Below are 22,893 nucleotides of genomic sequence, written 5' to 3' on the forward strand. Positions count from 1 at the left end.
TCATCGCATCAGAATAGTGTCCCAACCCAATAATATTGGTTCAGCTGTGGCCCTGTAGTGGTTGTTTTACACTGATGGATGGTGTAAAAGGGGATAACCAAATGTGCAACTCCAAATGAGTAATAATGGAAGCAATATTTCAAATGGTGTTATAGGAAATCACAGGGTGGTGTGATTTGAACTAAATAACTGTTATCCTTCTGAAACTGATTTATGTGCGAAAACAGCATATCTCAAAGAGTTCTAGTCCTTCCACAAGTGATTTGCCAACGATTACAGGTGTTCCTGGGTATCTGCAAGGAATTGGGGTAGGACAATATCCCTGTGGAAACAAAAGTCTATGGTTCCTATGTACTAAGAATAGATTACTTATAATAACCTAATACAATGTAAATGATATGTAAATAGTTGCTTTACTGTATTTCTTTAGGAATAATGACAAGAAAAGACAGTTTTCCCATCTATAAACTCATTCTTAGTCTTTAACTTAGTTTTGTGTTTGGCCACTTAATTGCTCTTTATTTGACATTTTTCACAGAACGAAAGGGTGCACATAGCACAAGTAGCAAACAAACGAGATGTGAGGTGAACAATGTTCAAACAATGAGTAGTGGAGAGAGAATGAGGATCTATGAAATGGCAGGGGGGTAATAAAGCAGGGTGTGCCTACATATCACTTCATTCAGGTGTATTCAGTGTCATGAAAATTCAGGTTTTGCATTTCTAAACTTTCAGGATTTCTTCAATTAAGCAGTGTCATGAATGAATCAATATTTTTGATTCGTGTTTAGTTGAATCTTTCTGGAGATGTGGAACCTGTAGATATGGAGGGCTGACTGAGAGATAGGAGAGTGTCTTTTTTATGTAAAACAAAATGACATCTCATGCATTTGATGAAAACAAGTCGGTTTTTGTTATCACGTATGTTAAAGTATAACAAAGGAAAAAAACACTGCTAGAAAATAAAATCAACAAAAAAATAACAAGCACAAGCCCTAAAGGTTTTATTTTTTTTTTTTTAGTGGAAAGACTGACACTGGAGACTCCTTACTTCCATAAAGCTTAAATAAACGTCTCCTCACGCGCAATTTCACCATATGATTGATCTTTCTTTACACAAGAACAGATCAAAGTTTTTTTTTTATTAGATAAATTAAATTATGTGACACATCCTCCATACACGTTTCTGTAAATAGGCTGTTGCTATAGAAACGATAATGTTTTTGTTTTTTTTAAAGAAGGCAAGCATTATAATAAGTCATGCTAACCAATCAGAATAAAAGATTAAACAACGCTGTATGTTTAATAAAGTTGACTGTGTGTGTGTGTGTGTGTGTGTGTGTGTAAGGTTACAGAAGGGAGTTTGTGAACTTGTAAGAATTGTGCATTGTGACTGGAGCTGGGGGTGAACATCCGCTGCTGTTCGCGCCCCTCCTCCACACACACACACACACACACACACATAGAGTGTGTGTGCGTTGTATTCACGGGAAACCCGATTGCAACAAAGACGCGAACGGACGAGCGACATAACCGGGCCTGGCGCTCAGCTGAGAAGCCGTAGCGACTTGTTCTTTTTGAAGTCTGAAGTGACGTCATGCAATTTATGCTTTGAAGCCGAGCGTGTTCTGTATATTATGCGTGCGCGTGAGTGTGCCTGAGCGCGCACACGCCTCGCTCTCATGAAGGCGGGATCTGGAAGCCGCTCTCCGCGCGCACCTCTAACTGACGTTTCACGGTAACCACTTAGGCTCGCACGTGAAGCAGGAGGAATAAAGCGCAGCGTGGACACACCCGCGGGAAACTTGTGCCAGAGAAGCGGACCTCACTGAGTTTTTTGGGTCCAACCCCTTCGCCACTCACTGCACTCGACTACACCTATTGCCCCCGGGCATTTAAACGCTTCGAGTGACAGCTCGCGCATGAGAAAGATTTCGAGCATTTGATCCTGGGAGAACAGAGGAGAAGAAAGATACACTTCACAGATTCAGAGCAATGCAGCTTTTGTAGACTTGAAAGGTCTTTTGGCAAGTTTTAAACGAGGAGACTCGAAATAGCATTTACGCTTCTTGTATTTGAGGATCTGGCATCCCTGCAAGATAAAGACATTTGACCCAGAATTGTGAACATGGCATCATCATTGTGGCATGGGATGCTCTGGAGATGGACACTGGTTCCTTCAGTCCTGGTGCTTTGTCTGTGTGGGACACACACATTTGGAAATGATGAATTCAATGCAGAGGTAACTGTTCTGTTCAAGTTTCATTCTCTTCTCTTCTATCTTTTGTTATTTTGTTCTGTACCGATGCATCTCTTATAATTATGTTATGTTACATGTTATGAGCAACTATTTGTGTGAACAAGTGCTCAACACTAAATGAGCACTTTCTATAAAAAACAAAAACAAACAAAAAAAACATTATCTGGTTGTGACTGTTACCCTGCACCTCAAGGGTCTGGTTTTGATTCTGTGTGCATGGTGTTTGCACATTCGCCCTGTGCTTGGTGGGTTTCCTCCGGGTACGACAGTTTCCTCCTACATGCAGATTAGGCTAATTGGCGATCCCGAATTGCGTCCCAAAAATGTGTGCCTGTGTATGTGTGTGATGGATTGGTATCCCGTCCAGGGTGTACCCCACCTGCCCAAAGTCTCCTGGGATAGGCTCCAGGCCCCCTAAGACCCTGTATACAGAATAAAGCTGTGTATATACGATGAGCAAATGAGTGTGTCTTTGTGTGCTTGTTTAGGTTGGTGTTTTCCTATTTTGATTTTATTCACAGTGCATAATCATGCATCTTTTGTACATTTTGGATGTATCTTTAATATAGAAAACTATATGTGATATGTCTTTAATAAACCTCTCCTTTGTTATTATGCACTAAATAAGGATAGGTTGATTAAAGTTAGTATGCTCCTAATGCATACTATAGATACAACCCTTGTTTTTTCTTGATAGAGGCAAGAAAAAGTACTGTTTGGTACCTTTATTTCTGAGAGTATATAGAATAAAATCATAAATGTATACAACCGTGCAATACAGTAACACGAAAATTTAAAGGTATAAAGGTGTGTACTAAGTTTTGTTTGTCTGTCCATGTGATAGAGATAATGTCTGGACTTTACCCTAAGCTGCACCCACTCATGGTCATTCTGTTCACCATAGTCCTTCTCAACAAGCAGTTCAGGATTTACAAAGCATGTGTGTGTGTGTGTGTGTGCATTTGTGTCTGTATCCTGTTAAGCCACACCTCAGCATCCATTTCTTCCCTCTGTGTGTTATCTCTCTTCATTGTGACAGAAAGGTCTTAGACATTCTGAATGAATATGATTACAAAAAGTCATGCTACTAGTTACATCTATTTTAATCACAGGTTCGGGAACAAATATTTTATCGCGCACATCCAACTAGCAGTCTTGACAGTTTTAGAACTGAGAATGCAAGAGAATGTCTGGTGTCTCACGGTGGTGGTGTGTGAAGTGTGGGCTTGTTCATGGTCTACCACCCTGTGCATAAGAGGACTAGTGTGGTTCGCTCCCTGTCATTAGTGGCCTGGCGCACAGGCAGTCGAACTGACAGGAATACACAAGCCAGTCGCTTAAAACTCCCACAAGTGTGCAGACATCGCTGTGGAAATTGATTCGGTCAGACAATACATGCTCGATGAGTGTATGCAGAAATAGATCACCCCAAAACACAAACACATCTTTAAGTTGACATCATTTTCCTATTCAGCACGTAGGTGAGCTTTAATTTGATTAAAACCGCCAGTGATGAAGGATGACTCAAATAGTAGCTTGTGTCATCCTCTTACTGGACGTTTGCAATTTCCCCACCAGATGCCATGTATGGACTTCCTGCAGCATGTTGGTCCTGTGTGCAATGAGCTTATTGACAGGAGGTGAATGAGGTTTATTAATAGGGACTTCTTCCAGGTGTGTGTGGGTACATCACCAGGAGATGACAGTCTGCCTCCTACTAGGTGTCACACTAGACGTTCACTTACCTAGCTGTCTGCCTTTATACATACTGTAAGTAATGCTGTGAGACCATGCACTGAACTCTTTGCAAATAGGGAAACTTTTTTTAAGAATTATTTTTATTTGTAGTGTATGGCTTACGATGGGCTATTTTATCATTTCCTGTGGTCAGAAACACAGGGCTGGGCTATACTGTATGATGATATAATATTGATTTAAATGTCATGCGCCTGACAAATTGTCACTTTCCATATTCATTATTAGTTGCACCAAGTCAATAACATTCAATAAAGGTTTCTAAGTTTAGTGTTTTTTACTGTCTACCTATGTCTATAAACATTAATCGAATGCATCAGAGATTTTGAATAGGATTGACAATTTTTATTTAAAAAATATTGATGTGTAATTGGATGTTAAATTTGTGTGCATTGATACAGAATTGCTTATGAGAGCATCAGTTATTTTCCCCAACCTTATTCTCAGCCCTTTGTGACTCTGAGCTTGAACACTGAAAATGCTTAAGGGTGCAATCAAGACGGAATAAACATCTGAAGCTGATTAAGTCAGATTGGGAAAGAGTGCACTTTTTTTTTATATTGAATCAGACAAGCCCATGCAGGCCACAGTGCTAATTTTGTAGTGGAGTGTGTGAGCAGTGTAGAGAGACTGATCCAGCCTGAGAATTTGTGTGTCACACAAAGTGCAGGATTGCACCAGTGACAGGGTCTTAAAGTAGTCTTAAAGATGGGCCTGTTTACTTAAGCTGCCATAATGTCCATTTGGCTCTGGTTACTAAACAAACAGCGCTCTGATTAAGTCTCCTGACAACCCCGGCAGGACGAGTCGTCCCACCTTGTCTGGCTTGCACAAAGCTGTGGATCAGACGAACCAAAAACCGTGGGAGGAAAAGGACCAGCTTAAAAACCATGCATCATTTTTAAGTGAAAACGTCTCCTCTTTCTTGGCTCCTGGGGCATTTCTGAATTCTTGGGCCGTGTCACTATTATCATTTTCCCGTAACCCCTAAAGGTCACATTTAAAGATTTAGGGGTTTAGGGTTAAGGCTCGTGTCTCCGCTATGCTATCCACGTCTGAGACTTGATCTCAGTGAGAATCAGCGGTTAGAAGGACAGCAAGTCAAAGCATCAGCTTTTGTCTTTATAAGCCTTTGAAAGCAATATCCGTGTTGGTTGATGTTATGAGAAGAACTCAATTTCTTGGCCCGCTTTAGTGTTAGAAAAGGGAAAGGACAGGGCAACGGGGGCTAGGAGTCTGCTTTCAGGCCTGCTCGTTTTTGCTGCATGGTGATTAGTGAATGCACCAGCTGTTTTCCGAATCCACAAACAGAAACAGAGAGGGATGATTTGGGCTGCAGGGCTCCCAGGCAGTTGAGGAGCAACAATGACATGTTTTGTCTTTGGCCGACTGTATCAGAGAGAGATGCGGAAAGAAAGAAGGAGCAGAGAAAGATGTAGGCGGGTGGGAAGGGTTTATGAGGTCTATAGTACACAGGGAGCCAACTGTATCACTTCCCGAAGGCCAGTCTCTGTCCGTTTCTGTTGTTAACCCTTGCCTTGCTTTGCCATCCTCACTCGGTCAACCCAGAGACCCTTGTTACCATTTTTTCCATCTGGGGTCTTCAGTGTTGATGTTTCTTTACATTAGCGTTTAAAATAGAATCACTTTTAAGACAATGAACTATTTTTTTATTGAGACTGGTAACTGTGGGTGCAAAGATTATTGCTATAAGCTTCCACAAAATGCATCACTGCTCTCATATAGCAGTTTTAACAATACCTAACAATCCTTCAGCAGCGTAGCAGACGTTCTCCCAAAGTAGATTATGCTGGCTGGTTTCTTAACGAGCCAATCAGAGGTGACGATGTTCAAGAAAAAAACTTTCTGAGAAGACATGATGAAGAATCCTTGAGAGAAACCAGACCTAAATGGCAACCTGTCGTCTTCTGGGTGACACCTGATAGTCAGACACTCTGCGCGCTTCTGTTGCCAAGTCACATGCATTATGATGAGATGCTTAACATAGACCCTGTCCTGTTTTCTGCATAATGTCAGTTTAAATCACACACACGTTTTTTTTTTGTGGCGTAGCATGCATTTCATTTACATTTACATTCAGGCATTTGGCGTCATAATTGCATCAATGCATCAACTGGGCAGACCAAAATGTTAGCGAATCAGTAGCTCCTGATTCGCATTGCTTGGTCTTTTAACCTAATGGCAAAATCTGTGTTGGATTTGAATTGAAGAACAGCCGCTTTACATTTGCTGAAAGCATGAGCGTGTGTGGGATCAGGGACCAGTCTCGCATTCTTACATTCCCAGCCCTTTGATAGAACTGTCTTTGTGATAGTAGTATCAACCATTGTTGCTCCATGGCTCTGTACGAATTTTGCCACAGCAATAACAATGTTTTTTTGTTTCGTTTCATTTTTTTATCCTCTCTTTTTACTTTTTGCTCCTTTTTTGCATCTCTCTCTCTCTCTCTCTCTCTCTTGCACCGTTTTTCCATCTTCCACTTGCTTTTTCACTTGATCTTGATTGCTCCCACTCCCTCCCCCTCTCACTTAATGACCAGAAAGATGGCATGCGCCCAAGCCTCAGGAATAAAAGCGCTTTCCAGTCGTTAGAGTCTTGGCTGACATTGTGCTGGACACACACACACACACACACACGCACACATACTGCATTAAAGTCATTCTACAGCACCCTGCTCTTGAAGGACCCGGTAATGCAAGTGACTCTTAAGGTCCTTTTGAAGGAGTAACCGGCTCGCTGGCTCTTGCCTGGCACTTGCTTTGTATGCACGGCGGAGGATCCTGTGATAGTACTGAAACGCTTTCTCTTTTTAAAAAGCGGCCCTTTATGCAGCTCCTGCTCAGAGCTGGAGAGCTGCCTTTATTCCGCCGCCCTACAATAAATACCTATCAGAAATAATTCCCAGGACTCTTGGGAGAGCCAGACAAAGATGTGTGCTGAATAAAACCTGGAAATTAGTGCACTTTTTATAAGACAGCACAGATCTCAGAGGTTAGAATCATTGGCTCCCCACTGAGCCGGCAGGAGCCCCACACCCACAGGGCCATGGAGTACTTAGAGGAACACAGAACTTATCCATGGGGCAAGGTGTGTCCTACACAGCGTGGCTATTCATAATGTCCCCCCCCCCCCTCACTCATAGCCCCAAGTCACTAAACAAGCACGACGGGAAAGGACAAGAGCTGCTCCTGCTGTTTTGAATAGTTAGCTATTTATACTACACACTTAAAAAAAAAAAGCATATTAAACTTTATTGGTTTGGAGCTTTCTAGGAAATATAATTAGAAAGTTGCATATAGCTTGAATGTATTGTTAACGCTGTACTATAAAACATGATTACAGTACTCTTTTGCACCTTAAAGCATTGTGTGGCTCTTTACAATAAAAAGGAAAGGTGTAGTTTAGTGTTTTATTTTATATGTTTATGGTTTATAGACAACTTTGGAGGTTTTAAACATGCATTTTGAACATGCATATCTGAATAACTAACATTAAGTAGAAAACACAAGCATCAGGCGTGCAGCTTACAGACTTTTCCCTTAAGTAGTTTGTATTTTTCTTTTGCTGGAACCATTATAAGTTCGCACTGGATCAGTATTTATGTATTGATTGATATGTTTATTTTTTTATCAATTATTTTTCTTCCCCCCTCCCCAGTCATAGTCATAGCCAAATCCCACCCATCACTAGGGCACTCTCCGGTCAAGGCCACAACCACCAACCAGGGAGGGCAAAGGCTATCACGTGTTTATTCCAAGACACGTTACGCCAGCCGGCCATATCTTTTTGCACTGCTCACTGTTCGCGCACCATAGGGAGCGGGGTAATGACCCATGATTGATGTTAGACTGCTTGAAAGCCACCCATCTCTCCCCACCCTCCCCTGAGAGACCCAGGCTGTAGGAGGCTAAACCATCACCCGGAACTCAAACTTGGGATTTCCGGATATTAGTGGCGAGCTGGTTATTGCTGCACCAGTCAGGGGGCGGCACTTATCTACTTCCTCGCTATTACACCATTATACGTTCCAGTCAATTAAAATGTAAATTGCTTAAAAAAAATTACCATGAATTAGGTACTTTGATAGTCCTATGGTACCTGCATCATGATCAATAGTACCGTGGTATTTTTGAAAGCACTCATGGTATTTATTTGCCGATATAGTACACATTCCACACCATGGGTCGTGCTTCTACCATCCTATATCCTTTTGTATAAAAGTACATGTACTGTAGTATTGTACATGGTAGGTAGTGTGGAATTAAGGAACACCCGCCAAGATACTTCCAAAAAGTGTTATACAGAATATGGTACTGACTGCACTGCACCAATTCCAGTAGTATGTACTAACATGTCTAATATAGTACAGTATGAACTAACATATTACTCACCTACTGAGCTTCGGATAGCCACTGCGGTACTGAATAAGTGCCATGGTATTCACCAAAGTATTGTGGTACACACTATAGTACTAGACTGTAGCCACTGAGATGTCTCAGTACCTAACCTAGTACTCTATAAAGTGCCTACCATTATAATGTCTAAAGTTCCCACGGTAATACTATGGTATATTATTGTATAAAATACAGCAAAGGCAAAATTAACCTCTTCCATCAAAGTGTTGATCTGATTTTTAATAAAAAATTATGTAGCTCCAGGTTTTTTTTGTTTTTTTTTTCGACTTGTAGAGCTCTCCTGCAGTATTTTACTATTGCTGGAAGCCAGGTTTACACTGTGTAACATGTGACCTGATTTTGCTGTTATGGACATAAACAAGACCCTAAAAGGATTCAAGATGTTATCAGTTTACACTGGCGGTCCTAGAACATACGATGTTACAGTATGCGTTTTCATCAAAGGTTGTTTTGATTAATGACATCAGCGAAACCTTTCGTTTCATTACAGATCTTTCATTAGAGGCTCTTTTCCCTATAATATGACATGAAGAACACATGTGTTGTCCCCCAGTCCATTATAGAATTATAGAGGAATTTACTGGGATAGTTGAAAGCAATTATCTCAACGGACTCGCCGAGTGTAAAACTGGCTTAATGAAGTAAACCTGATTTAACACTTTAATGACGTGACGGGACATGCGAAGGTGTTTCATTTTCCATGTGTATTATAAGTCTGGTGATTATAGGCTCTTTGAGTACAATTAACAACAATATAAATTTAAATTAGACTGAACCATCTGGATTGAAAGCAATGTAAATGACTGTTGAACAGACAGCCGGTCACTCTGTCCCACTTTGTGTTGGGTTTTCTTGGGGGGGGGAGACAGGACGACTCCACACTCTAGATGGCAGCTATGGGGGGTTTCCATGCTGGCTGTGCCCAGAAACAGGGCCATCTATTCAGCTGTCTACAACACGCAGAGGCGGTACAAAGGCCTGACTCTTCTGGAGCCATGGCGAAGGAAGCCGAGTTCAGCCTAGATAACCATGCAGAAACCCTTTCCCCAGTGCAGGAGAAAGAGGGGTCATTATAAAGGCGGTGACCCCAAAAACCTCCTGAGTCCAGTGGGACATCTCAATTAACCTTGTGATAATTAAGGCCAGCTCATGCAGAGGCCATGAAAAAAACAAATCATCAACTGCGTTTAAAGCAGTGTACCTTTGTTGCCACCCTTAAAATAATATAATTTACACTTTTTTCAAAATAGTACAGTGACTCTGTAGACGAGGAAACGCCCTTTTGTATATTTTTTTTCTCCTTAGTTTGAAAAATAAGTCTTTGTGGTTTTAGAATGATCCTGATTTATTGTCTGGTGTGTGTGTGTATATAAAATACTGTCATGAAGACGACTGCATGAATGCAAGTAATGAAAGCCAGAGATGCGTAATGTAAACTCTATAAGTAGATGTCAGTTGTTTGTACAGTTGTTGGTCCTTCTGATGTGTCCAGAAACGGCCGTATGGAGGCAGGGTTAGGCCGGAAGGTCTAATTACTATAACCACAGGGCAGGAATAATGACATGAGAGCTTCATTATGTAATTGCACTAATTGTCTAATTAGGTCAAGCCACCTACATTGCGCTACAGGGCCGAATCAGAACTTCAATTCCACCATCATTTCCTATTAGTATGATCACAAGACTCTTTTGCTATTGGAAACCCAAACTCCCACGTATGCATCTGGTTACATTCAACCGTACACCAAGGCTTTGCTCCATAGGAACTGTCTAATCTCAGTCATCCAGTAAGACCTATAAAGTAAGGGGATTTCTCTAGTTGTATTTGGTATCCTGTCGGTTAGTGCGATCATTGACTGTGAACTGTTCAGCTGGACTATTCCCACTGATCAATAAACACATGAGCAGATTCTTTCGAAGTCTTTCTGTCTCGTGGTTGATTTTGTTGAAGCTGCATACTAGCCTTTACTTGGGCCGTGTAATCTGACCTCCCCAGATGGTGTTGCCTTTCCCTCAATCTGTAGCCACTTCTGCCATGGATTTATCTTCCAATCTGGAGCTGTATTAAATATCTGAGCAGAACAGGTGTGGTAGACTATGACTCTGTACTATAGCCCTCTCACGCACGATGGATGTACTTCTGCTGTCCAAGCTATAACAGTCTGTGACATTTAATCTGGGTGATCATTGTGGTGTTAAATTTCTCTGTTTGTCTCCCTCAGTCCTGGCTTCGGACGTATGGGTACCTCCCTCAGGCGAGTAGGCAGATGTCCACTATGAGATCGGCTCAGATCCTGTCCAATGCCATCAGTGACATGCAGAGATTCTATGGCCTGGAGGTCACAGGAGTGATGGATCCAGGAACTATACAGTAAGACTCCTATGGTGTTCATTGCTTTAAGAAGTGTGCTGCTGTTTTCCTTGCATGTGGTCCACTTCTCTTCTTACCTTAGAGCATTCCTGGACATTAAAACCACAATTGGTATAGAATGGCAGATTGATAGACTATGAAATAGTATTAAATCATTGTAAATTATGGCTTTGAATGGCTGCTACAAAGAATTCCAGCTGGTCCTCTGGTTTGTCTCTTTGAGTAACTATAAGGAATCCGTGTTAAAGCCTAGAACCGTATTTACCTTTCAAAGAGGCTGCAGAATATAAACGCTTAAGCGAACGCCAAACCCTAAAGAATGCCATTCATCCTAAAAGTGTATTTGACATTGAAATGCCTCGTTGATCTTTTCCGTTCTTTTTTCTTTCAGTGCCATGCAGAGGCCTCGCTGCGGGGTTCCGGATAAGTTTGGGGGTCAAATTAAAACGAATGTCCGCAGGAAACGTTACGCCCTCACTGGCCACAAGTGGGACAAAACCCATTTGACTTTTAGGTATAGGTCTAGAAGCACTGTACACTTTGAAAAACAAATTTCGTGGTCGGATAAATTTTTAGGTTAACAGTTCACGATGTGTTTTCCTTTCACAGCATACAGAACTATACCCCTAAGATCGGCGAGTACAACTCGTTCGAAGCCATCCGTACGGCTTTCAAGGTGTGGGAGAAGGTAACGCCTCTGACGTTTGAAGAAATTCCCTATTTGGAGGTCAAATATGGCCGGCGGAAGGAACCTGACATCATGATCTTCTTCGCCTCCGGTTTCCACGGTGACAGCTCCCCGTTTGATGGCGAGGGTGGCTTCCTGGCACATGCCTACTTTCCTGGTCCGGGGATGGGCGGCGATACGCACTTTGACTCCGACGAGCCGTGGACAATTGGAAACGAGAATTTACAAGGTGATTCAGTGCAAACGAACTCCTGAAGAGCTTAAAAAAACTGTCCCTTTAGACCATCACACAGTGCATAAAACATGTTTACAATATAGGAGTGAACTTTCAAAATCCCCTCAATTACCATCTGTATAGTGACCCGGTCCATTATAACAATGTGCAGAATTCCCATTCTGCACATTTTATGACTTCTGATACACGCAAACACATTTCCCCTCTATTATTTAACCCATGTGAATTTGTTTAGGTTGTTTTATACGCCCGGCTGGTTTAGTTTTGCTCTTTACTACGGTGTCTATAAAATTAGAAAATAGCTGAGTGACATCACAGGAGTTCCCGTTGCCAGCTCCCACATGCTGCGATTGAGTGCAAGGTCGGCCTTTATAGTTTTTTCGAGTTTTGCGAGTTTTCGTCTCTCTTGCTTATTGCTGACGCCTAATGACTTGGGTACTCATTAACCAGTTCTTTTGTGCCTGCACAGAGCTGAAATAACTTTCTAAACATATTTTTTAACATATTAGTGATGAAACACATGTGTACATATGTGTACGAGTATTTTAAACAAAGAAAAAACCCCACAACAAAAACCTTACTTTCATGTAAAGGAGGACGGGTGATTTAGTCCCGCCATTGTTGAGTAGCTGAGATCTGATTTTCCTCCAAAGGTTTTGCGTCTGATGAGATCATAAGGATTACATCACAAAGACTCGTCTGTCTTTTATTTTTTTCTTCTTCGCTTTCCTCCTTCGTCAAGAGACACATGGCAAGATAAAGACAGACAGAGAAGCTCTTTTGCTGTGAAAGCACTTCAGTGAGGATTTTCCTGAATACCCAGCGTGTCGGAGGTACAGAATAGACCTGAACTTTTGGTAATTAGAGGTGCTATCATGCTGCCAGCAAGCCAGATCTAATCGGCAGGAATTTGAATCGGCTCAGCGTAATTATCATTCATGGGGAAGCACCACACCACAGTAAAACTTGGATACAGCTTCAGATGGGGTGTGTATTTACCATTGTGATTAGAGCTTTTAGCTCCCATTGGCTTAACAGTCCACAGAGTTTCCTTTGTGGCCAGTCGTCTCAGTCACTGTCCCAGCTGTGCGCTGTCCTGTATTGACCGTGCATCATCATGCCTGTTCTTACACAAAACCAGCTTTCAGTGGCAAGTGTTGGACGTACGTCTGTGCCCACCCGACCCTCCGCCTGTCAAAGACATCATTGATTTAGCAGCCTGAGGCCATTAGAACAACCATTTAGCGCTCCTCCTATCTGTCGAAAGCCATTAGCTCTAATACCATGGTGTCCCAGAAAATCCCTGAACAAGCAGCTCTTCAGTGAACCTCCGAGCTCTATAAAGACGCTTAACACTCAGATCGCACTGATGAACACGGAGGAAGTAATCAATCATAGTTCTTCTTTTGTCTATCGCAACTGAGGAATCACAGAGACCCATTTGCTCCGAATTAGATCCACAAATCAACCTGACAGCTGCAAAATGGAGACGGAGTATAATTCAAAGCAGTCGGAGAGTGCACTGCCTTTACAGACTTTTCTGTAAATCATTACAGTCATCACCATCTGTGTATTACAAATGTCCTGCATCAAACCCACATGCAGCCCATACACACACACACGCACACACACACGCACGGACTCTCAACACTCACAACACACACACGCACAAATGCTGACATGCCCGAATAAGAACACAGGATACTCCGTTCCAATTCATTACTCCCTCTTCACTTCTCTCCGGCAGCGTGCCGCTTGACCCGAGGTCACCAAGACAACTGAGGTCTCAAACAAAAGGCAGTTTGAGTGCCTCTCTGTTTTTAACACCAATCTGTAACTCACACCCGAGCGCTCAGCCCTAGCCCAGACAGAAATCGTGCTCGACTGGCTTTTGTTCACGAAACTCCACTATAGGAAGAGCAAGCTTTACCAGACATCTTCTTTGGGTACCATATCCCGTACTGCCAATGCAGTTATCACGCAGGATTTTAAAATCTAATCTGTCTCATGTATCTCAAACCTAATAACAACTTTAAGTAAAGAATATTTTTAGCTGAATGGATGGTATTGCATCCATAAAGAGTAAGTGTATCATGGTTAATCATTGTAATCACCTTAATTCACAGTATTGGTATAAAACACAGCAGTTTGCTCTGGATTATCAACATGTATCACATTTCACTTCATTAATATTATCTAATTTATGTCTCTTTATCTCTTCCTCCATTGCCTTGCAGGAAATGATCTGTTTCTGGTAGCAGTGCATGAGCTGGGTCATGCTCTGGGTCTGGAGCACTCTAATAATCCATTGGCTATTATGGCTCCCTTCTACCAGTGGATGGACACGGAGAACTTTCAGCTTCCAGAGGACGATCTCAGAGGCATCCAGCAGATCTATGGTAATCTTTAATAATCCAAGACTTTTATGTCATGTCAAATGCAAAATCCATGTGTTTTTTTTCTAGAGGTCTTTTGCCTCGCGATACCTTATCAAGCCCAGAGTCAGGATAGCAGATTTGAAGTCCTTTATAACTTAAAGCAAAGAGAAGCTTTGGTTTGTCCATCTGGAGAAAGCTAGAACCATTAAGTGTCCAAAGTTCCTCCCTGACCTGACCACTTCTCACTACTTTAGCGCAGTGCTAGCTCAGAGGGTTAAGGGATCTGGGATACTGAGCAGAAGATCAGTGGATCAAGCACCAGCTCCACCAAGCTGCCACTGTTGGGTTCTTGAGCAAGGCTCTTAACCCTGTCCTGACCTATCATGTCTGACTTTGCGCTCTGACACCAAGCTAGGATATGCAGAGAAAGAATTTCACTGTGCCGTGATGTATATGGGACAAGTAAAGGCTTAACTCATCCTGTTCATGAGCTACTTCAAAATCTGGATCAGCTGGGTAATGTTTAAACTAGACAGGGTAGGACCAGATTCATGGGTTTATCCATTAAAAGTTCCAAGTAGGTGGTCTTTAGGAAGCCTGAAGCATTAAAAGAACATTGGAAAAAGCTTTGAGGAACATCGTGCAAGTCCAAAGCTGTGACCCAAAAAAAAATAAAAACCCCAAAAAACAAATTAATAATGTCACCACGGTTGATGTTATTAACATTGGTCTAGTGTCATTCGAAATGTTTTTCTTCATGCTGTTTTAGGTTTCATGCCTATGCTGGGTTTGGAGTTTTTGGTTAATTTGTGTTTGACTTTAAAGCAGATTTTCTGCTTTGGTGTTATTTTTGAGCAAGTAGCAGAGGAGTTGTTTCCACTGCATGCCTCACAGCCACTGTGTCACCACAGCTCTAGGGCTGCTTCCCAAAAGAATTCAGTGCTCATAAACACAACCCTCCAAACACAGCTAGACCACCTTCTGTTTTAATATTAAGTTTTCCATCAGGTTTGTTCTCATTGTTTTCCTGCAGGACCGCCTAACAGTTCCCCAACTCAGGCTCTTCCCACTGTCACCCCCCGTCGTCCCAACCCGCCCAAGAACCCACCAGGAGCCCCACCACGTCGTCCAGACAGACCCCGCACCACCGACCGGCCGGATCAGTATGGCCCCAACATCTGCGAGGGCAACTTTGATACGGTCACTGTCCTCCGCGGAGAGATGTTTGTTTTCAAAGTGAGTCGGAGTCACTGTAATGTCCTCAACAAATACTCTCTGGGTGTGTGCTTTAGTGGATGTGTGTGTGTGTGTGTGTACAGGAATGAGTCTCATGTATTTAATCTAGTGTGTAATGCGATCTGACAAGCATACAGTAAGTTGTTAGTCGGTTAAGCAGGTAGGAAATTGGGTGAAAAACGAGGCACTGTGCTCCCAGTGGGACCTTGCTTAGTTCTGTTGCACTGTCTCCAAGTTCTCTTAGTAATAGCTCAGAAGGAGTGCCAAGTTCCATCTGTCCCAGCTGCACCTGAGGACCAGGCAGAGACTTCAGGCCTGGTCTCAATAAGCCTCCAGAGGGTTTGTGGTCTATAAAACCTCCGTCCTTGACTCAGTTATGGGCCATAAAAGAGTAGTTCTGTATCACCGAGCTCTGGAATTCATCAGGAGATCCACGGGATACAGGGGCATGTCCTGACCTTGAGGTGAACCCCTCACTGTAGATGGGCGTTTCTGGGGCGTTAGCTGAGGATTTATCTGTTGTGTTGGATGTTCTTGGGTTAGGTCGTTTCATTATGTGATTTCTTATTTATAAAAGAAGTGGCTTCCTTGTTATTTCAGGGTGCCCTTCCCTTGAGATTGGAATGTCAAGAATTAGGGCTTTTGATCTTTGTTTGTCTTTTATCAAGCTCTCTCTTCCTTTTTGTCCCATTTGGGACAAAATAGGTGAGATATTTAAGATGATATTTTCTGCAGTTGTAGTTTAAGTTAAAAAAGCATTTTAAAGTATAATACTGAAGTTTCACAACCGAGTATGTTTTTTGAATCTCAAAGACTCGAGTCTGCAAATACTCCAACATCTCATCCTTACCGGAATCAGAGTCAGATTTATTGACCAACCATGTTAATGCAGACAAGGAATTTGAAGTGTGCAGACATAAATAACAATGAACATATTGGAAATACACACACATTCAAGCAATATACAAGTTAAATAAAAAGTATAGAAACAGATCAGCAATGTTCATTCTGGTCACTAGGGTGTGGGTGATGCTGTGTATAAAGCAATAATGTGCGGTTAAGTATGACTGTACGTACAATATATACAGTATAATATATATGTGTAGTGCAAGCAACGCATATATCGATGTGTAATGTTACATAAAAGTGAGGAAAATCCCCTTATAAAGGTTTAGGTGATTTCCTGCGGTCTAAGCTGCTAACAAGTTTTCTCCATTACATGAATAATTAAAATTTTATTAGGCCAATAAGGCAAATGAAAGCTGTTATCCGACATGTGGCGAGCCAAACCCAAACCTAATTTAACACACTGTGTTCCAGCCGGTTTCTGAAAGCTGATGTGTTATTTTGCAGCTGGCAACGACTTGGTCTTAACTTGGATGGGTCTGACCAGCTGAGTTACGTTTAAAAAGCTTAGTGTAGACTTTCAAAAGATACTCAGTGTAGTCGGGCTAGGTCATTCGGAGTAACGTTAATAAAAGACAGACCTGTGATTTGTGCAAGTCTCAGAAGGGAGTTATACTGTCCGGGTTCCTATGCGTGAAATATGTGTGTAAAGAAAGAGGTGTTGTACGGGTTCATGGATGGACCTCGCTGGAGCGGATGGGTTAAATTTAGAGCCTGCTAGCTGAAACGACTCGTACTTTAATTTGGGTCAGGTGTTTCGCAATCTCGAGGACTTGGCTTGGAAGCCGAGAAACAGGAGAGTAAGCTTGCTCATTGGTGTGGGTCTTGAGTGTGTAGCCTGTTATCTTTAGATTGATGTGTTGAACAGGTGGACTATAGATATTTAAGGTTAGCTATAGATATTATAAACTCAATTGATTCATTTGGTTATTGCATGCATAGAAATGCTTGTAGAAGATTTTTTTCCCGAGGATTTCTTGCTCAGACCTAGAATTTGTTGGTTTTTATAAATGGAGTACTATTTATAAACCGTCCTTCTATCGTCTTTGGGTCTACAGCAGTGTTGGCTCATTCATAGGGGCAAGAGCGTACCACCACCAACAAATATTAATCTTCGTTAATTCATTAATTTTTCGTTTTTGGAGATAGAAATGAAAAAAAAAAAAACTACAGAAGACCATTTGGACACACATCACGCTGCCATGTGGTCAGCTCTATGCTTTCATTGGAGGAGGATTAGTGGACATGAAGGTTAACGACAAGGTTGCCAGGTTAAAAAATACTCCATGGCCACCTAGATCTTATATAGTTTATATTGTACATGTTTCCTGTTCATTACAAAGGTTTCACACCGCCCTGGGAGCTTGTTTTTTTTTTTTTTCCATACAAAAGCTGAAACAAAGAGTCCTGAATGTTGTGAGCTAGTTTTAAATCTTCTGTATGGTTTTGTTATGTAGCTGGGCTGGAAAATGTACCGTAACCTGGCCGTGAGACATTTGAAAGACAGTCAAACAAATTGTAATTGCTGAATCACTGCTAGATAGTATAATGTATGATTGTGGTTGATGTGACCTTTATGGAGTTTTTGACTTCATTTTGTTTGAGGCTATATCATTACTAATGCAAGATTCTAGGACAACAAGCAGTCATAAAAGACAATCCTGGTGTAAATGAGTGATGTTGTTGTTTCTTAAGGGTCGCTGGTTCTGGAGGGTCCGAAGAAACAGAGTACTGGATAACTACCCTATGCCCATTGGACACTTTTGGAGAGGGCTTCCAGGAGATGTTGATGCAGCGTATGAGAGACATGATGGCAGATTTGTTTTTTTTAAAGGTATACTTTTGCCCATATATATTTATACGAATATCCAACTGGTTATGTTGTATGTATGTATGTATGTATGTATGTTTGCATTCTAGTACATACCACTCAGCCATAAGATTAACACCCACTAACATTCAACATACAGAAAACCCAAAGCAACACAAATCCCTGAAAAAAGCTAATGCTGGCTATAATAGAAAGGTATCAGAACACCCAGTGCATCACCGCTTGCTGGGTATGGGGCTCAAGGTTCAAGGTTATTGACCCGGCCTTCAAATTCCCCAGATCTCAATCCTATCAAGCATTCATGGAATGTGCCGAAGAAATGAGTCTGATCCATGCAGGCTCCACCTTGCAGCACTTAAATGACCTGCTGCTAACTTCCCGGTTCCAGCAAACCTTCTGAGGTCCTGTGGAGCCATGCCCTGACGGGTCAGAACCGTTTTGTTGGCACAAGGGGAACCTACATAATGTCATGTCAGGCTTAACGTTTTAAGGTTTTAATGTTATGACTGATGTGTGTATGTTGTAAAACGCTCGCCAAGTTGTCAGTATACGCGAATTGGACATGCTCATTGTACTGTAGGACTATTTCCTGACAACCCTAATGGATTTTCTCATTCAAGTAGGAAGTGTATGATTTCCCTTGGGAACTATTCATTTTAGTCTGATGAGTTCTACAGGTATAGTTAGCGAAAGGACATGGGTTCGTTAAAAAGTGAAGCCTCCAGTCAGTTTTATTGCCGACTCAGAGCAACTTATAGATCAGTACTAAAATCCTTATGAGAGTGCTTTGGTTATTGCGTTTTTACCTTTCAGTGCCCGTAACAGTTGCCTGGGCAGCCAAGCACTGGTACAAACAGTGAGATGTTTAACTTACAGTTGCATTGTGCTCTTATTTTATTACTTCATTAAGCTGAAATCGAAAAATGGCTTTGGCAGCACCGAGCTTTTCCGCAACTGATTTTCCTGCAGTATTCCACTTGTAGACGACATCAATTTACAAAGTAATCCCTGTTTTTTTTTTTTCTACCTCTGCTTGTCCTATTCGAGATAAAGTTCTGATCAGTCCCAGTGATAAACAAAGGGGGGTGTTGGACCAAGTGAAGGAACTAGAGTTAGTGGGGTTTTTTTTTTGTTTTTTTGTGAAGAGAAATTTGGAAAACATCTGTGGTCCAAGTGATGTCATTGGCAAGGTCTTCTTACGTTTGGGTGCCTGCCATCAGAAAGAAACCAGGGGACCGAAAAACTTGGACGGCAAGAACTGTTATAGTTGAGGCGCGGCTGTTACATCAGCCAGTGGTTCCTCCAGATGCTGACTGCAGAGTTTGCACTTTTTCAGGATGAGAATGTGGAATCAAACTGCGACCTGTGGACGGTGCCACCATGTCTACCATACTGAAAAATAATGATAAAAATACCCTTGAATAGCTTGACCGTACCCTCAGGTCCGATGTCATGCAGTGTTCTGTCATGAGGCTGACCTCGAGAGACACAGATTTAAACAAAACCCAATCTGTTGCTGCAACTTTCTCTATGTTGTCATCAGTGATGGTTATTTTTATTTGCAGTCGAGCTGCAAAACCAATATGGGAAGGTGGGAGTTTTTGGTCATTTCTGTTATTGTTTAGTTGGGCAGAGGGAAATCCATCGTGTTGTGAACTCTTGCGTGTTTATTTCTTTCCCAATCTCAACACATCTTATTCTTGTTCTTCGTCTCTCCACTTATCTGTGCAGGGGATCGCTTCTGGATTTTCCGGGAGGCCAACCTGGAACAAGGTTACCCTCAGGAGCTTGTAGAGTATGGCCGGGACATTCCTTATGACAAGATTGAGACGGCTATCTGGTGGGAGCCATCAGGCTACACTTACTTCTTTAAGGGAGACAGGTGAGCAGAACATCCTCCCGGTGGCCTTAAGACCAAAGCCATTGGCATGAAATATTCCATGTTGGTTTTATAGATCAATTACTGTATTAATATCATTTTAAAATGTCCAGGAGGCTGTAGGTTCTCAGTATGTAGTTATGTACAGTATGTATTGTCTATTTACGTTCCTGTAGGTACTGGCGTTTTAATGAGCAGTCACGCGCCGTGGACCGAGACTACCCGAAACCAATCAGCGTTTGGGATACGTCAGTACCCACATCTCCCAAGGGAGCTTTCCTCAGCGATGATGGAGGTAAGTTGAAGGGGGCAGGGGCAGAAAGGGCAAAGAAACTGCCAGAAACCTCAATCTATCGAAAGGGGAGAGAGAGGTGGGGGAGAAATGGAATCAGGAAATTTAATTGAGAGTGAGGGGAAAGAATGACATCACTCTAGTAAGAAGAAGAAGATACTCTGCCTTTGTCTCGAAGGTATTCTTACAATTAAGAGAAGGTCTTATGTGCACCTTCAATTAGGTAAAAGCATTATCCATAAGATAACATTCACCGCATTTGATTTTTTTTTTCCCCTCCGTTTTGGCAAACGATATCAACTAGAGATGCGAGAAGCTTCCATTTCCTTTCCGTTTTATTCCTTTGTTTTGACATCCTGTTTTCCCTCTACAGCTTACACATACTTCTACAAAGGCAGCAAGTACTGGAAGTTCGATAACCACCGGATGAAGAGTGAGCCTGGATACCCCAAATCCATCCTGAGAGACTTCATGGGTTGCAACGTGGATCTGGATCCCGACCGAGACACCGACGTGGACCCGGGACGGAAGTGGCCCGACAGACCGCCTTTCAACCCGGACGCGGGCCGAGACAAGGACAAGGAGAAAGAAAAGGACAAGGACAAGGACAAGGAGCGCGATCGCACCAACGACGTGGACACCAAGGAGGCGAAGGAAGAGGAGACGAACGAAGTGGACGTGGTGCTGAAGGTAGACGAAACGCAGCGCACCATGAACATCATCATGGTGACTGTGCCGCTGGTCCTGGTGCTCTGCATCCTGGCGCTGATCTACGCCATCATCAACACGCTACAGAGGAAAGGCGCACCCAAGTACTTTGTGCACTGCAAGCGATCCCTGCAGGACTGGGTTTAATGCGGACTCCTAGGTTTCAAATCTGACCTCTGAACCCTTGACCTCTTTCCCCTTTTGGCCATGTTTTTCATCTTCCTAATATATTGACATTGCACACACACACACACACACACACACACACACACATACCCCTTATACTATGTTATCCCATGGTGCTGTCCAAATGCATTGACTGTAGTCTATTTATAAGAGAGTTTGCACATTTGTTATTGTTATTTTCCTTCATTTCATCATCCCTCTCTCTTTTTTTTTTCACTTGTGCACATTTCTTTTTATTTCTAAACCAGGAAATTTGTGTTATGCTATAATAAACTGCCATATGTTTTAGGAAGCATACTCGGGATGAGAGAAATACCAGAGAAACCGAAAGCATGCGCAGTACAAAAAAAAGGGGGGAAAAAAAAGTCAGTTTCTGAGATCGTAATAATCGTTCCCTTTACTCAGGATTCAGCTGTCGTCTTTTCACTGAATGGAGAAACCAAATAGGAAAGACCTGTTGAAGAAAATCGACAGTCTAAGCCTGTACTACGACGACGGAGAAAATCCCATGAGTTTTATTGCCTTAGTCGAAGCGCTCACGCTATTGTTTTAACAACGGTGCCTTGGTCTTGCCAGCCAAAAGCCTTCCTGTAGTTTTACCCCTATAGGAGGAGCCCCTTGATCTCCTTCGTGTGTTGCTTTCTCTCTATGATCCTATGATACTGTTTGACCGTAATCGTTTATTCTCAGAGGAGTGTAGCTCACATAGTGCTTTTCCTTCAAGACGAAAAAAAAAAAAGGCAGCGTACTGTGAAACCACACTGCAGGAGGACGGGAGGGAACGTTTGAGGTACTGGACGCCGAAGGAGGTTTTTTTTTTTTTTTTTTTTTTTTTTTGGTGTTGTTGTTGATGTAGGAACCATTAGCCAAGTGTAGGCTTGCTTTAAACAATATAATCGAACGCATACACGAAAAGGCTTATAAAAGCATACCACTAGTACACTATATACCACTTGAGAGGACCAACTGAAAAATAAATAAAAGGGATTTTGCGTTTCTCGAGCCGCAGTCATAATTAAAGGTCTGCTTGCTGGGCCTCTTTCCCTGCCCTGTTAGAAGCTGTTAGATAATCCTCTCATTTTAAGAAACAGCAGGTGGGCCAAAACATTGCTAACCTCCCACCAGGGTAACACGATGCCTTGTGCACCTAAGAAATCCAACTCTGATCTGCTGAAGCATGTAGAGAGCACGAGTAAGCAACGGAGAAGAAGAGTGACAAAACGAGAGTGAGAGAGAGAGAGTTCAAAAGGAGGTGCTTCAGCGGTGGAAACCTTATCTGCTTAGAGCTTGTTGCCCCAGAAACACCTTCACATTATACACATTTCCAGGGTGGTGCAGAAGGCTGAGCTAGCTGTGAGAATGTCCTCCTCAGGACAGCGAGGAAAAGGGACCGAGCAGATCCTCACATGGGAGCAGGCTGGCACACGTCTGCGGTATTCACTCCGCCACTGGTTATTTTTGAACCGCATAGTTTGAATGGGAAACCGGATCTGCTCCTGGCATCCGTTCTGCGTCCATTCAGCAGCTAGAAGCTGGATTTGACACTCCGCTCACACGCTCCTCAAGATTTCAACTCCGACTCGATTTTGATGTCGTTGGGTTACAAGAAAGTAATTTGCTTAGCGTGACCTCAAAACATCAAGTCAGCATTGCACTTTTTTTTTTTTTTGTAAAAAAAAAAAAAAAGAAGCATCTCTGTGCCAGGGAAGAAAGTTTCCGTGTTCGCAAAGGCA

General features: G+C 42.3%; 1 protein-coding gene across 1 annotated transcript; it reads left to right on the forward strand.

Annotated features, from left to right (window-relative positions):
* The first annotated feature begins 1,480 nt into the window (after positions 1–1,480).
* On the forward strand, positions 1,481–21,649 carry mmp15b (matrix metallopeptidase 15b). Its single transcript, XM_053513083.1, has 10 exons — positions 1,481–2,242; positions 10,673–10,821; positions 11,213–11,335; positions 11,431–11,738; positions 13,982–14,143; positions 15,156–15,358; positions 17,960–18,098; positions 19,827–19,977; positions 20,151–20,269; positions 20,640–21,649. The coding sequence occupies exons 1-10, from the start codon at positions 2,129–2,131 to the stop codon at positions 21,119–21,121; spliced, it is 1,950 nt and encodes a 649-aa protein (XP_053369058.1). The 5' UTR covers positions 1,481–2,128; the 3' UTR covers positions 21,122–21,649.
* The last annotated feature ends 1,244 nt before the right edge of the window (positions 21,650–22,893 follow it).

This window comes from Clarias gariepinus, chromosome 15 (genome assembly GCF_024256425.1).
Source record: "Clarias gariepinus isolate MV-2021 ecotype Netherlands chromosome 15, CGAR_prim_01v2, whole genome shotgun sequence".
NCBI classification, from domain to species: Eukaryota; Metazoa; Chordata; class Actinopteri; order Siluriformes; family Clariidae; genus Clarias; species Clarias gariepinus.

What these genes read in the sequence shown, in the direction of transcription:
- mmp15b (XM_053513083.1), top strand. Translation starts at nt 2,129, where the DNA reads ATGGCATCATCATTGTGGCATGGGATGCTCTGGAGATGGACACTGGTT. An exon ending in ATGATGAATTCAATGCAGAG is followed by an intron (nt 2,243 to 10,672) that starts GTAACTGTTCTG and finishes TGTCTCCCTCAG; the next exon opens with TCCTGGCTTCGGACGTATGG. An exon ending in TGGAAACGAGAATTTACAAG is followed by an intron (nt 11,739 to 13,981) that starts GTGATTCAGTGC and finishes ATTGCCTTGCAG; the next exon opens with GAAATGATCTGTTTCTGGTA.